Here is a 15631-nt window from a genome sequence, read left to right as displayed (position 1 = left end):
ATCAAAAAATAAATCCTATAGCAAGAAAATAAGCAATGTGTGTGTAAAATATTTCTCAGAATGACTCCATTAATGGAACAAGTGAATAATTGAATTACAAGCATATTTTATTTTATTTTTATTTTTTATTTTTTTATTTAAGTTTAATAGGACAAGACAAAGTGATAACATACATATATACATACATAACATACAATACATACATTGGACAAACTTCCCGGCGTATTTTATTATATCGTCGTTTGTATGTATTAGTTTTTGATAGACACCACAGTATAAGTCAATTAATTTAAAGACCAGATTTATAAAAGATACTGGGAGGGGAATTTTAGTTCAATTACGAGTCTCCCCTCATCTGGTTTTATCTGTGGTAGGCCACAACTAAAATGTTGCCGTAGTTATGAGCCTCAATTAGCCTTATTTTGAAAGTTATGCCCGGAAGTTTTATGTGTAATTCTGTCAGACTTGACTCTCTGGAGACGCCCATTTCCAGTCCACGCCCGCCCCGGCTGCTGGATCAGTACCTCCCTCTTCAGCAGCTAGATTGCCAGCCTGGATGTCGGATTACCGCCGCTTCACTACTGCAACAGGTAAATGACCAAATCATTCAAATGTTTAACAGGACAGGACAAAATGTTACACGTGCTGGGCAGTGTCGCTGCTGACCTTGTTTTTTTTTTAACCTTTTCTTGGAAGGTAAGTGGGATGTCCTGCTTTATTAAATCCTAAAATTAAAAGGCGAGGCAGGGTAGCTTATTAACAGTGTGGTTTCGTTAGCTGCAGTGAATGTGTTCATTATTTGACCACCCTATAATATGAAACCTGCCACTAAACCCTGAATGAGAAAGCCTATTGTCTCCGTTTTAGATGGAGAACACCCCATCTGGTTGGAAAAATAGGTTCTTCAGACCTTATGTGAATTGTCTAAATACGGCTAAATGCATTTTAATCAATAGCCTAACTCAGATTTAAAGAGAAGTCTTTTAAGTGACCGAAGAAAAGGCTATGGGCTAAAAAATGCCTTTTTGTTGTCAAGACAATACACTGCCTTTTACAGTATCAAGTGCTTTGAATGTATGGTGTGATGAGTACTGGAAATATGTTTCTTGGCGATTGTAATTCTGGATTTCAAGGCAGCTTTGAGTATGTCTTTATAGACAGTAAAAAATGGCTTTATTGTCTTATACCATAAAATATAACTCCATAGTATAATCACTCCTTTCCCCTGAAATACACTGTCTATTTAAAGAGAAGGTGTGTTCACAGGAAATAACAGATTGCCACTTAAACATTCAACTTACTCATATCTACAAAAACCCCAAAAAATAGCACGAAGAATATAATACTAGCTTGACCTGTTGTTTGAAGCCTGTCAGATGCAATTGTTATCCAACTGTCACCAGCTATAAAGCGTTTGATGTGGAGAGGTTTTATCAGATTGTTTAAGGTCAGTGCAGTTTTCCATTCTTGTATGAGATGACTGGTGCAAGTTTAGCAGTTTACGTATGCTTGTGTTCATTCAATGCAGTATAGACCAATTAAAGAGATTGCTTGCTTAGTGTGTGTGTGTGTGTGTGTGTGTGTGTGTGTGTGTGTGTGTGTGTGTGTGTGTGTGTGTGTGTGTGTGTGTGTGTTCTGCTGCTCTCAGTGAAAACAGAAAGAGGAGGCTTTCTTTGCTGAAGTAGCAAAGTCCATCTAAACTGTAGTTCCGATGGCATCTGGCCCGGTCCCAGGGACTGTTGCATATCCACCTGCCAAGACACAAAGCCTTACATAACACACACATGCACATAAAGGGCATTCAGGGTGTATTTTCATGTGACAGTTTTTTTTTTTTAACAATTTGACATTATTCTTGGAATCAAGAGTAAATTTCTTGTGCACAAAGGTACACAGGTAAGAATGTGAGGTAGGATATGCTGCTGAGTGTGCATTTTAAGAGTTGGGGGAGGGGAGCATTGAGGAAGAAGAGGCTTTGGTGTATCATTGCTCGAGCTGACCCACATATGTACCAAAAGGATAAATATAAGAATTACTCTTTATGGTGAAAGCGTCCCTGTTTTCACCTGCAGCACAACAGGGGAAGGTGTGTGGATGTCTTTGTATCCGTGTGTTTCTTTGCTGTTGTGAATGGGCAGAAAATACAAGCACACACACACACACACACACACACACAGACACACAGGCGTCTTTCTTCCTCAGGCTCAGCAAAGCTTCCTGGGCTGTGTCTGCTAGAACAGGGTCCTCCTCTGTGTGAGAAGTGTGTGTCAGACACACTCATGCACACAGGCCGCTGCATTGATACGGACATCCGACTGGTCCAGTGCGGTGCACACAGGTGTCAATCAGCATGCAGGGCAGAGTCAAAGGTTCTTTTGATTCATTTTCTCCCTCGGTGCAGTGGGCCCTCAAAGTGACTTGCACTGTTCCCCAAATCAAAAACTTTGAAAGAGCTACATGTAGCATTTCTAAAGATCAGCGCACCATCAAGGCTGTCAGGGATGCTTTGCTTTGGCCACTGCCACTGCAACAGGGACCCACATACGAGGTGGATGGATGGTACACCATTTTCCGCCTTGTTGTGATGCCCCGAAGCACCTTCAACAAATTAAACTAGTAGTTTGAAAGTTCAGTCATGTTTGGTGCAATAGATTGATAGTTAGAGCCAAGGTACAATATGATTGATTCTTATGACATGGATACAGGAATTAGTTTATTTTTCCTGATATGAACAAATAATAGTGATTTTGTGCATCACATTTGTTCCAAATGATGTTCAGAAGTTCGACTAGTGCTGGCTTGACTTGAAGTGGCACTTAAATTCCAGTATCTCTCTGCAACATAACGTCCGTCATATCATCAGAGAGTGAGCTACGAGGTAAATCAAATCAAAAATGCATAATGACATTTCAGAAGTGCTCAAGTTCTTTCAAGCTCTCTTGGGGTATTTAGGGCAAATTGAATGAAACATTTTGTTGTGACTCTGTGAAGGTGCAGTCAGTGTTGATGTAGAGGGTGTCCTCTGAGCCTTCTGTTGTGTTGTTTTTTCATCCAGGATGTGTCCTGTTTGAACAAGGAAAACTTTCTAACGTAGCCAATAGGAGATACTATCTTGTATTTGAAACCACACACACCTCAGGGTACAAAAGTGTTTGTGTATGAGGGCGGATGTGACTCTGCTTAATACCTTCATACAAAGTGTTTGCATTAAGGAAGGTAAGCAGCACACATACAGTATATTTACACATGCACACCCGTATACCTCAGAGGGCTATTAAAAGAATTCATCTTATGTCAGCTAGACATACAGTGTAAAGGAACAGTTCACCCAATAATGAATATTCTGTCATTATCTGCTTGGCTTCACTGAAATACACTGAACTCACTGTCATGTTCATGAAACCAGTGTGAGACGACTTGCTCTGTGACATGGAGGGTTATGATGCTGAAGTAGCCATTTGAAGATGGTCAGCATCAATACCCAGATAGGGTGTGGCATTCAAACCATGATTGATTGGTATTAAGGGGCATGAAGTGTGTCAAGAAAACATGGCTCTACAACCTCAAGCAGTCTGGACTGTTGACCTGAGGCAGGTTGGCTCCATGGATTTATGCTCTTGATGCCAAATTCTGACCATCTGCTGCCTCAGCAGAAATCCAGATTGATCAGACCAGGCTACGTTTTTCCAGTCTTCATCAGCCCAGTGTTGGTGAGCCTGTGTCCACTGCAGCCTCAGATTTCTGTCCTTGACTGACAGGAGTGGAACCTGACGTGGTCTTCGGCTGTTAGCTCATCTGGCTCAAGGTCGCATGTGTTGTGGATTCTGAGATGCTGCTCTGCTAGCCACTGTTGTAAAGAGTGGTTATCTGAGTTACTGTAGCCTTTCTGTCAGCTCCAACCAGTCTGTCCATTCCCCTCTGACCTCTCATCAAAGCATTTTTGTCTCCATAGCTGCTGCTCTCTGGCTCTTTTTTGTTTTTTGCGTCATTCTGAGTCAAACTCTAGAGACTGTTGGGTGTGAAAATCCCAGGAGATCAGCAGTTTCAGAAATAGTCAAATCCAAATCAGTCTGGTGCCAACAGTCATACTGCAGTCAAAGTCAGTGAGATCACATTTTTTCCTCATTCTGATGTTTGACGTGAACATTTACTGAACCCCCTGACCACATGAATGATTTTATGCATTGCACATGCTGCCACATGATTGATGTCTCTGTTATTTACCATACCCTCATTTATATAAATGGGGTGGACAAAATAATAGAAACACTAATTTACTCTATAGTGAACAGTAAATTTAGATTTCAGACACTTACTTCATCATCATGTTGCATCATCACTGTCAGCTATAGAGTCGCACAATGGCAATTTTTGTACCTATAAAATGCAGAGCATTGCATTGTGGGATTGACACTACTGTTTTCATTCCATTGTGGTATTTTTGAGGGAGCATCTATACACTCAGAATTCAGCTAGCTTGTTTGAAACAGGCTAAGAACTTAGGGTGGATACAGTGTCTAAAATCCCAGTTCATGACGCAATGACAAATAAAGATGACTAAACACGCAGTCTGACTCTTACTTTAATATGATCTACAAGAGTTTCTTTGTGGCTTTGCAGTTTGTATTTTCCTGGATGAATTCATGGTTTTGGACTTGAAGTGTCATTATTGTTCACTTGTTTGTGGGGGTTGCTTATTGGTTATGTTGTGTGTGAGCTTGCACACTAGCACATATATTCAAGTGCATGCAGAAGCACACGCCACAGTGAGCGGTTCATTGCTCTTAAGTAATTGGCAGTGTCGGCATGTGCAGAGAATGATTTATACTACAACAACCACAGTCCCCACTCCAGGAATTCACAGGAAAGGAGGGAAGCCAGTGATGGAGCATTAGTGTAACAACAGCAGAAGGAGAGCAAGAGATGAAAGAAATTGGGTGTTAATCATATAAGAGGGGGTGCATGTTCGAATGAGGGATGAAAAAGAAATAGAGGAGCTGAAATGGAGAAAGATGGAGTGCAGAGTGAAGTGAGGAAAAAAGTGTAGGAATGATTTAGTGAAAGCAGAGAGGAGGTTGCTTAGAGCTGACAGGAATCACAGCAGAGGAGAAACCCTGCTTGTTAGCTATAGGCTTGTAGATAGATAAGATAGATAGATAGATACGAGGAAATAAAGGGCTACATCTGAGTGGACGGACTAATAGAATCTGAAGAACGGGACTGAAAGAGTTGCTAGAATAATGAAACGAGAAAGAGCAGGAACAGGAAACTGAGCTTAGTGTGGAAAAAGGAAGAAAAATACCCCTATAAAGAGGTGTAGATTTTCAATTTGAAGATGTGGCGCGCATGAATGATCAAGAATATGTGGAGTCTATTGCCAGAGCAGTTGAATTGGAAAAATGATTCAGCAACAACAGCAATGCAAAGGAAGAGGATTAACAGAAAGAAAAAACGTAGAAGACATGAAACGATGGACTAGACATAGAGCCCCACCTGCTGAGGATTTTTACATTGCAGGGTTTACTATGGTGTTAAAAAAAATTAGTACACACAGGGCCCATTTTCCAATTTAACAGTATTACCTGCATGGGCTCATCTGTCCTCTCTACTTCCTGGGAGTCTGCCAGAGACCGTACAGAGGAATCTCATCAGGTGGGCCCGGCTCCCTGCCCACAGTGGATGCAGACTGCACTCAATACATCCATACATCTTAATTTTGTATATGTTGTGTGATGCAGATACAAACATTCTTATTCTTAATAAGACAAACGTTTATATTCCAGATAAGACAAATATTTATATCCCTAATTTGACAAGTATATATATTGCAAGTGAATCATATTCTCTAATAAGATCAATATTTATATTCCTAATAGGAAAAATATAAAGTCCAATATTTATTTTTCTTACTAGACAAATACTCTTAGCCCTAATAAGAAAAAATATTTATATTTCTAATCAAGTCAAATGATTATATTCCTAATAATGAGACAAATATGTGTGTTTCTAATAAAAGACAAAGACGGATTGGATGGTACTTGCATATAAACCCAAATGTCATAAAAGATTACCAGTGGAGAAATAAACACACACCAAGATTTGCAAAAGACTGCTGGCTTGAGCCGCCATCTGTGATCTGAGAGCAGACAATGATAAATGCTGCTTTCCTCCCAGACCACCGTCATTCCTCCCTCCTCTGTATCCTTCAACTATCTGTCCTTCTCTTGCCTACTTCTCCCTTTCGGCATTGTCTCTATCTCTGCTCTTCCTTCTTTCCTCCTCATCCTCCCCTCTCTCTGTCATTTCATCTCCCTCCTCTCTCTTTATTTCCCCTTCTCTGTCCCTCCCTCGCTCTGTCATCCCTCCCCGTGTTAGCTGTTCCCCGTGCCTTCCTTGCATTGTTAACAGGGAGATGAGATTTTTTTTCATTTATTTATATTTATTTATATCTTTTCTGTTCCCTTTTTCACTCACACATGCATGCTCGCGTTCCTCACTTATACCCATTGCTCTGTGACACACACACACACTCAGACAATTACACTCACATCCTTCTCTCTCTCTCTCTCTCTTTCTCTGCAGATGTCTGAGAGCTAGCCAGCTGAGTAGAGGACTTCCCTCTCTGCTCGTGCTCTCCACCTGCAGCCATGAATGGTAAGAACACTTTGTTGTATATATATATGTGTGTCTTATATATATATGTGTGTGTGTGTGTGTGTGTGTGTGTGTGTGTGTGTGTGATGTCTTTGTCCGAAGGAGGGAAACATGCACTTCGGGGAGGGGGGTCAGGCTGAAAATGAACTTGAATGGACAAAAGCAAAAAAAAAAAAGAAAAACAAAATGTAGAAACTGTAGAGACAGCTGACCAATAAGCGAGAATAAGTGAGTGCAATTGTTTCAGTCTGATGTTTTGATTTCTGAACTCCTTTTGCGTACTGTGGGATTGTTTGTCCCAACTGTACCGAGTGCTTCGTTGTGAAGACGAGATCTGAGAACCCTCAGATCTTGTTAATAGGATATTGATCTGGCGCTGAAGTGAAAGATCAGACTTTAACTGAACCCATCTCTGATCTCATGACATTGTTGCTGCATGTTGTATAAACCTCCTCAGCAAAGAGGTCATGAAAGAATAATTACTTTCAATTAATTTTCTACAAATCAGGAGCTATTTTGGTGTATGTCTTTGGAGACTGCCTCTGTTTCTCAGTCTTGAAGTTGATACATCTGTTTTGTCCTTGGTATGGACAGAATCGGTCAATAGTGTGTGTATATGTGTGAATCCTCTGGTCTCCAGCCTTTGATCATGCAACCGCAGTTGCAGCTCCATAAGGGCCTCTATTAGAAATGCCTCGGAGAAAGTGTGTGTGTTTGTGTGTTTGTCAGATGCATCTTGTCCACATGACTAGTTCTTCTCTTTAACAAACTGCCAAACCCCATGAGTACACTCTCTGCTTTAATCCTATTCAGATAGACACTGGAGAAAGCAATTCAGAAACACAACATCAGTATGTGATGAGTTTCTCCATGGAAAAGAACAGTATGGGAGGATGAGCTCTTTGTGCTATTGCACTCTCATTAATAGTGAATCTGCAATGAGGCAATTGTAAAGTCATTAGTCATTGAATTTCCAAAACAGGTGGACTGTATGTAACACTCCTAGACAAGTAGAGGAGTGTGTGTTTGTGTAGACTGAAATGCTGCAGCGGGCAGAGGCTGTTGATCCACTGTAGCTATCTGAAACATCAAGTTGTCCTCCCAGGTGAAGTGTTTGATATGTAAATAGCCATGAAAGCAGTGATATGGTTTCCCCCCCAGAGGACCTGCGCTGGGTGTCTGGAGGTTTGACTCAAGCATCTCCTCTGAGGACTGTGTAGCACCTAGACAACAGCACACAGACTGACAAAGGAAACCAAAGCCACACAAGGCAGAGGCTCTCTGTGTTGCAGCTGCTGAGGAGGTGAAGTGTGGTACAGTTGGTTTAAATTCTACACAGGCCACGTCTGTGGATGGATATGGTTATACTGTCTCAATATTGGCTGAAGGGCTCTTGTGTATTTGCTGTGGGTCTGGCTTCTAGGTTGCTGTGCAGGAAGCTGTTTTATATGTTCCTCTTTGTATTGAAGTCCAGGAGGCGGCCATGACAGCGTGCATCCAGATGGATACATGTAGATACAGGGTTATCTTTTGACTTTAATATTTTTATTTAACTATACAAACAAATTCTAATTTGCAGTGGAGGCCTGCAAGAAGTGAAAATTGTAATTGAAAACTGTGGAAGAAATAAGTATGAAGCAAGAAGCTGCATTAAAGAAATAGATTGGCAATTAGAAGAGGAGTTAGCTTAGCATAAAGACTGACTGCAGGGAAACACCAAGTCGTCCCTGTGCGGTGACAGCATGACCGCAGGAAGTCACTGCGTTTGGCTAAGAAGAAGTTCAGCACATATCACTTATAAAATCCACAACTTATCATTTTAACATGGGATTTTTGTACGGATTAAACAAACCAGATATAATGTGTTAGATACTGAGCTGTAAAGGTGATGGTAGGCTGATTTTTACCTTTTGACAGAACTAGGCTAGCTGTTTCCCCAGTTCACTGTCTCCTGGCTTCAGCTTCGTATTTACCGTACAAACATCAGAGTGTTATCCACCTTCTCATGTAACTCCGCCAGAAATTGGTTACCGCTCAAAAATATGAGAATAATCAAAGAATGAATATCAAACAACCAGACGGACTCCTGAACCCTGAAAACTTGAAGCCTCAAATTCTTAGGCCATTTTGTGATCCTGTGTTTACATCATGTAAATAAAAAGGAGTTAATTGAACAGATTTTAGACATATACTCCTCATACACACGTCATAGTTTTTATTCAATAGAAATTCAGAAATTTTGCTTTGCTTTTTATCTGGCTTCACTTTGAGTGGCCATATGTGTCCAACACAAGTATCAAGCCACAGAAGACCCCTACGGATTCTGCCGTTGTAAGAAGCTTTGCAGTGTCCCACTTATTCACAGAGCATTCAGCTCTTGCTGATTCAACTGACAGGCCTGTGGATGTGGCCATGCTAGCTACATGTCCCAGTGGCACTGTACTAAATATCGCCTCCCTTTCTCACTTACAATAGCTTCTAAATGAGGTCTGTCGAAGCCAACGAGACAACGTGAAGAATACTCACATCTCTGTGCGAGATTAATTACTTTCTCCTTCTCAACAGCTGCATTTTGCTGACAGTGCCAGAAGTAGGTCGGGCTGCTAACATTGGCTTTGTCAGGGAAAAAGCATGTACCTGAACAGGTGCTGCTGTGGTGGTGTGGGGTAGAGAGAGTTTGTCTGAAGCCAATCAGCCACAGTGTTTGCCAACAGACTGACATTTCTCAGTGAAGTGAACAGCTGGCAGTTTTCTGATTGTATCTGTTCATACATCTTTTGAAAAATTAAATCTTCCTCTCTTAAACTCTACAGTTGCTCCAGTTTCATCTTTTGGCTACATACTGTGCTGTTACTCAAGGTCAGCCGTCCCCTGTGTCATTCCTCAGAGATGTATGTGTAACGTGTCTGTATATGGTCAACAAAAGCCAGTGGGTTGTTTGGGTTAGTGTTGGGGAGGAATTTCCACCATGGGCAGGATGGTATTTCCTGAAGCTGGTGAAAAAATTACAGCATGGATACCAGGTCTATAAAGACATACATCCATAACATCCCAAAGAATTTTATTTTTCCCAGTAATATTCAGTAACAAAACTACCATACTACAAAAACAGTTTTCATCCTTTCTGAATATTTTACATCTACCAGAGATAAGAAAGAAGAGGAATCTTACTCTCCCCTGATGATTGAATGGTTGCTCATGTTGAGATGAAAAGTTGAGAGATAATCATTTCCTCTGTAAGATATCCTCTGTTACAAACATTTTGGGATAAGAATCAGAGTCATAATGGTGCAAGCACACTGCTGTTGGTACTAACAGTGAATATGATATTGTCATATTTAAATTAGTATTATCGTATGTTTGTCTTTGTTATATGCGTAGACCATAAAATTTCCTCCGCCACGGAGGTTATGTTTTCACCTGCGTCTGATTTTTTGTTGGTTTGTTTGTTTGTTCATTTGTCAGCAGGATTACACAAAAAAAGTACTGAACGGATTTGCACCAAACTTGGTGGAGGGATGGGCACGGGACAGGGCAGAGCCCATTCAATTTTGGTGCTTTTTTTATAAAACACTTTTATTTTAGCATTTTTCCACATTTTCTTTAGTTTCTCAGGATGTATGGATCAGACATCTTTATGGTGTTGACATCTATGAGGTGTAACTGCTAATATTCCTCCGGATCTGGTGGAAGAAAATGCTGAATCTGCATTACACACAGACTTGTGCTTATTATTAATAGTAACAGAGCATATGGCACCAGCTGCATTTAGGAATGCTTACATCAGTATTTCATTCAATATGCAACTAATACAATTACACAACAACAATAGCGGTTGCGACATAGCACTGAGACAATTCATACAGCTGTAGAGCTGTATGAATTGAATAATGCTGATGTCAGCATTTCACACAACAGGTAATAAAACCATACAGCTGTGTTGCATAAGGATTAAATCAATCAATAAATAAAGCTATAACAAAAGAAATGTCGGATTGTTTGGCTTTGGTGGAGGTATGATCTACTGAGTGCCATTCTATTAAAAAACAAAGTACCAAGGCCTAAAAACATCTGTAAAGTCAGTCCATTTAACGAGCTGTAATGTTAATTTTGACCCACTTCTTGTGATTTTCCACAGTGAGGATTGTGTTTCTTTCCTGCTCCAGTGTAATTTTCATCTGTTCTTTCCTTCAATTCCTTTCCTTTAAGTTTATTATACACAGATAGAAAGACACTTGTAGATTGAATTACATGCACCTCTGTTGATTTCATCGTTGTGTGCACTGTACAAACATATTTATTTTTATGTTGCCTTGCCATTAATTTTTAAGACAACTCTCCAACTCTCCTAAATATCTTAAATGTTGCCTCCAATTAGATTTTGAGATTTTAGAGTATTTTTTAAGTATTTTCTGTCAAAATCTTTCACTGAGGTTACAGTTTGGGGTTTAATTTAGTTTCTTTAAGCTATTTATTAGAATTTTTGAGTATCTCTTCGTAAATCATATTTTTTAATACCAAGATGTTTAAGGGTGTTTCAAACCAAAGATGGGCTTATGCTGATAGAAACAGAATACTTTGCAGGACAAATTCTCAACAAATTCAACACTCACTGCTTTGAAAGGTCTGCGTAAACATTTTGTTTGGGGGTGTACCACTGTGGTTCCTATGGTAACAACCAGTGGCATCAGGGAGGCCAGTCTGTCGCTGTCGAGCAGAGAAAGACTAGGTGGTTAGGAAGTGAACTATATAAAAGGCCGATAGACATTTCAACTGTTCACTTTACAGCTGTAAACCTGGCTGTTTCTTACATCAAACCTCGTGTCTCCACTCACTGAATCACTCTCCTTCTCTAGCGCCGCTGTCTGGACTCATTATGTGTCTTTGTCTCCTTATCTACATCTCTGTCATTCAGTTACTGCCATATGGACGGATGCGTCAGTGCACAATGTCCACACAGTCGATTCTTTTCTTCAAAATTACTTCACAGCTTTAAAGTTATGGGAAAGCAGTGAAGGAAAAGCTTTTGAGTATGTCCTGATTGTGTTATGATTTGATTAATTTCATGGATTCCCTCATGATTAATTGATTATCAGCTCTGATGATAATCTTTCATCCCCCGCTATTAAAGACATCTTATGAAACCGAGTAAGAATTGAGTTTCATACCCCTCATGCAGCACATTTGACTTTATATTTAATTCATGGCCAACCCTGAACTTACCTTGAGATATGCAAGACTAGAGCAGAGTGCAAAAAAGCTGACAGGGCATTTTTATATATTAATCATTGTCGGGAGTTGGTTAAGAGTGGTTTCATCTGAGGGAGATCTCATTTGGGATGGAAATTATGCAGACTTTTTGGATGGTGAGGTAAAAAAAGACTCTGTATTTGCTATTCTGCTCTGGGGACTTTAAATGTGTCACTGCATTTGTATGTGTTTACAAGTGAAGCACAGCCAACACATTATGGTTTAAAATTGTTCAGCTTTCCTCTTTTTATGTAGAATATTTTTCTTCCTTACAAATGATGTTGTTACATTTATTAAAGTTATGAAGTTAGATTTTTGTGTAATCATGTTCCTTTCTAGTTGCACCAGTAACATCTGTTGACATTGTGTATTATTACAGTACTTGTAATATATGTGTGGTTTGTGTGTATTTGCGAATTTGCATCTTTGTTGGAGCTTCTGTAGCGGTTCTGATTGCTTTTTAGTCACGGTAGCAGTGCTGCTTTGTCATCTGTCGGTCGCTCAGTCCACCAGCTTGGTGTATGCCATGAATTTTGTAACGACATTCATGGTCTCTCTTGACCTCAGAGATGATAATAGAATAGAAGATAATATTTTCTGTAAAAATCTCAGTTAACTGCTCTGTTATTTAGTACTTAATGTTGCACCAGCAGGCATAAATAAAACCCGGTATAGTCCAGGGCTTCATGCTCATGTAACCTTTTGCTCCCTCCATTTTTTTAAAAGATTATTTTTTGGGCAGTTTCTTGCTTTTAATAGTTGAAAGTACAGACAGAGACAGGAAACACGGGGAGGGAAATGGGAGTGTGATATTCATTAAAAAAAAATAAAATAAAATAAAAAAAAAAAGATCAGAGGCACAGTCCTGTTTGATTGTAAATTTAAAGCCCTTCAAACGTCTGGCTTTTCTCTTGGTTTTTTTCCAGGTGGAGCCAGTGTGTGGGCCATCACTCCAGAGGAGAGGGGGAAACACGACAAGCAGTTTGACACCCTCACCCCCATCCTCGGCTATGTCTCAGGTAGGCTGTTGTCATAACAAACAGACTAAATGCTTGTTTATGAATAACATCTTGTAGTGTCACCAGGGTGCCATCTGTATGAAATGCCTGTCTCTCTGAACCCCCGTGAACTTTGTCCATCTGCAGGAGAACAAGCAAGGAAATTCTTCCTCCAGTCTGGCCTGCCCCCCTCTGTCCTGGCTGAGATCTGGTAAGTATCAATTAAACAACTTAGTGAAACTTCATCCTAACAAATGCAAAATTAATCATTAATCCAAAGCATGTGGGTCAGTGAGTCCGATCTTTGTTTTCGGTCTTAGTTTGTTTGAACTTCCTCTTGAGTGTCTACTTCCTTCACAATCTGTCCCACCCAGTAAACTGTGTGATAGTGTGTGTGTGTGATAGTGTGTGAGGGGGGGGAGTGTGTGTGTGTACTGTAATTACAACAGACATTGTGTATGTTGTGGTGTTTGTGTGAACAACGCCACTGGAATTCAGTCCCACCTGAATTTTGTCCCCTGTGTAACTCTCTGTGTTTCTATTGTCTCAAAGAAAAAAAAACTAGGATATAATGTTTTACGACTCTCTCTCTGCCTCCCCTGTAGGAACCTAGCTGACATAGACAGCGATGGGAAGATGGACAGACTGGAGTTCTCCATAGCTATGAAGCTCATTAAACTCAAGCTACAGGGGCGGAATTTGCCCTCTGCCCTGCCAGTCGTCATGAAGCAGCCTCCTGTCTCCAATTTGGCTCCAACCATCCCTTCATCAGCACGTTTTGGTAAAATTTCTTTTTTTTTTTTATAAGACTATAACCACATTACAGCTTCAAAAATACCTTTTCACTCTGTCCCTTGGAACATAACCTTTCTCTAATAGTATTTTATCAGTGGCAAAGGAAAAAGCAGAAATACATTTGAAGCTTTTGATTTCAAAATGGGATAGTTATGTATCTGTAAAAGAAATAGAAGAAGTCCTTTATTGACCCAAATGACACTTTTTAACTCAGTTGATACACTGTAATTTCAGCAGGATTTTCATTAAAAAAAAAAGAAAAAAAAGAAAGAAACCCATTTTTAAATTGAACTTTCACATCAGTCTGTCTCTTTAATTCATCATGTTCACCTGTGTATTTCCTCCTTATAGGAATGGGTTCTATGCCAAACCTGTCAGTTGGTCTGTCATCCATGTCAGCTATGTCAGCCATGTCCATCCTAACACCCATGCCAGCTAACCCCCCCATGCCCTCTGTGCAAACCCTGGTGCCAACGCCAATGACTCTGCCCCTCATCACCTCCCTGGGAAACTCTGGACTCCCCAACGGCAATGTCAACCTCCTCACCCCACCGCTTGTTCCCAACAATGCAGGTTGGTTCTGCAGTAGAACCATTCTAATTTGCTCGCTAGACAAATAAAAATAGATATTGACTAGTGGATTAGCACCAGTTCATTCAAACTTGACCCTGGTCAAGAAGGTGAACATACACTGAGGATGTTGGGTCATTTTCCAGAGCCATTCAATTAAATGAACTGTCATTTCACGTAACATGGGTGTTTCATGGACACATGTCACTGCGAGATTAAGTGCAAAAGAGTGTGGAAAAAGCACTGAGTAGCACGGATAGCCTTGTGCTGAATGGGAATAATATTAATTTGTGCGCATGCAGAGAAAGCCACTATCATGACTTTGGAACACAGATTCAGGTCGTCTGTAAAATGAGAAGAATAAACGTGTTTTAGTGCACTTGTGTAAATTTACTCATGTAAATCTACTTAAAATGAACTGACTGACAAAGCTAACTTTAGCTACGTCAGCTAACTTTAGAGGAAAGAGAGAAATGTGAAATATGGCAATATATTTGACCTGACACTTGATCAAAATGGTTTTAAATAAGGATGTTATCTGGAGAGATTTTAAATTACATTTCACAAAAATAACACAATGTACCTTAAATTACAAAGCATTAAACTAGAAGGTAAATGATTAAACAGTGCCTATTAGTTTGGCATAGCTGGATATTTCTCTCTAATTCTAAACCAACTTTAAACACAAACATTTCTCCATGTATACATGTATAAATAAAACACAAGTAATACCTAAATTTGGAAAGTATTGGCAGTTAAAATTGTTATTTTTGGCATTTTGACAGCTTGTTTTCGACAGATGTTTCCTAGCAATGACATCATATGACATTACTAAACTCTTTGCTAGCTGAGACATTTCTAAAGCTTTAATGGAGCAACTGACTTAGAAAATCACTAATTTGAAACTACCTAATAGATAATGTCTTAAGAACTTTACAAACAATCTTAGGAATGGATTTACATGTAGCTAGTGCAACACAGTGTAATATTTAGTGTATCAGGGTCAGTGATTCAGGTCCTGAGCTCGAGTGGTGCAGTAATGTAGTATGGATCACATACCCAACATCAAAGGGCTGCACCTTATCTATCTGCTCCCTGAGGTCTTAAGCATTGCACTGAGGACGTATCTGTATATGTGTGTATGTTGCTGTATGCAGTAAAGAGCTGCTTTTCATCACCAAGGAGATGAGTTACCACAGTTTTTACTGCGGTTACTGTACCTGTTACATAAAAAGATTCAGTGAAGCCAGGTGCAGGTGCGCATATGTAATATATACATGCTCGTTTTAATTTTTTCTTTTGGATTTCTCTTTTATCTCACTCTGTTCTCTTCATCTCTCACCTCCTCCATCTCTTCCTTGGCT

General features: G+C 39.9%; 1 protein-coding gene across 1 annotated transcript in view; it reads left to right on the top strand.

The window, feature by feature from the left end:
- Positions 1-551: 551 nt before the first annotated feature.
- The window catches only part of itsn2 (intersectin 2), a 40411-nt gene continuing 25331 nt past the window's right edge, over positions 552-15631 (top strand). Inside the window, exons 1-6 of the mRNA XM_022765457.1 lie at positions 552-590; positions 6583-6654; positions 12831-12923; positions 13050-13113; positions 13508-13683; positions 14049-14270. Coding sequence (XP_022621178.1) covers positions 6648-6654; positions 12831-12923; positions 13050-13113; positions 13508-13683; positions 14049-14270 — 562 coding nt within the window. The 5' untranslated portion in view covers positions 552-590; positions 6583-6647. The remainder of the gene's footprint in view (positions 591-6582; positions 6655-12830; positions 12924-13049; positions 13114-13507; positions 13684-14048; positions 14271-15631) is intronic.

This window comes from Seriola dumerili, unplaced genomic scaffold (genome assembly GCF_002260705.1).
Source record: "Seriola dumerili isolate Sdu_G_001 unplaced genomic scaffold, Sdu_1.0 BDQW01000025.1, whole genome shotgun sequence".
Lineage (NCBI taxonomy): Eukaryota > Metazoa > Chordata > Actinopteri > Carangiformes > Carangidae > Seriola > Seriola dumerili.
This window is presented reverse-complemented; position numbering and strand designations above follow the sequence as displayed.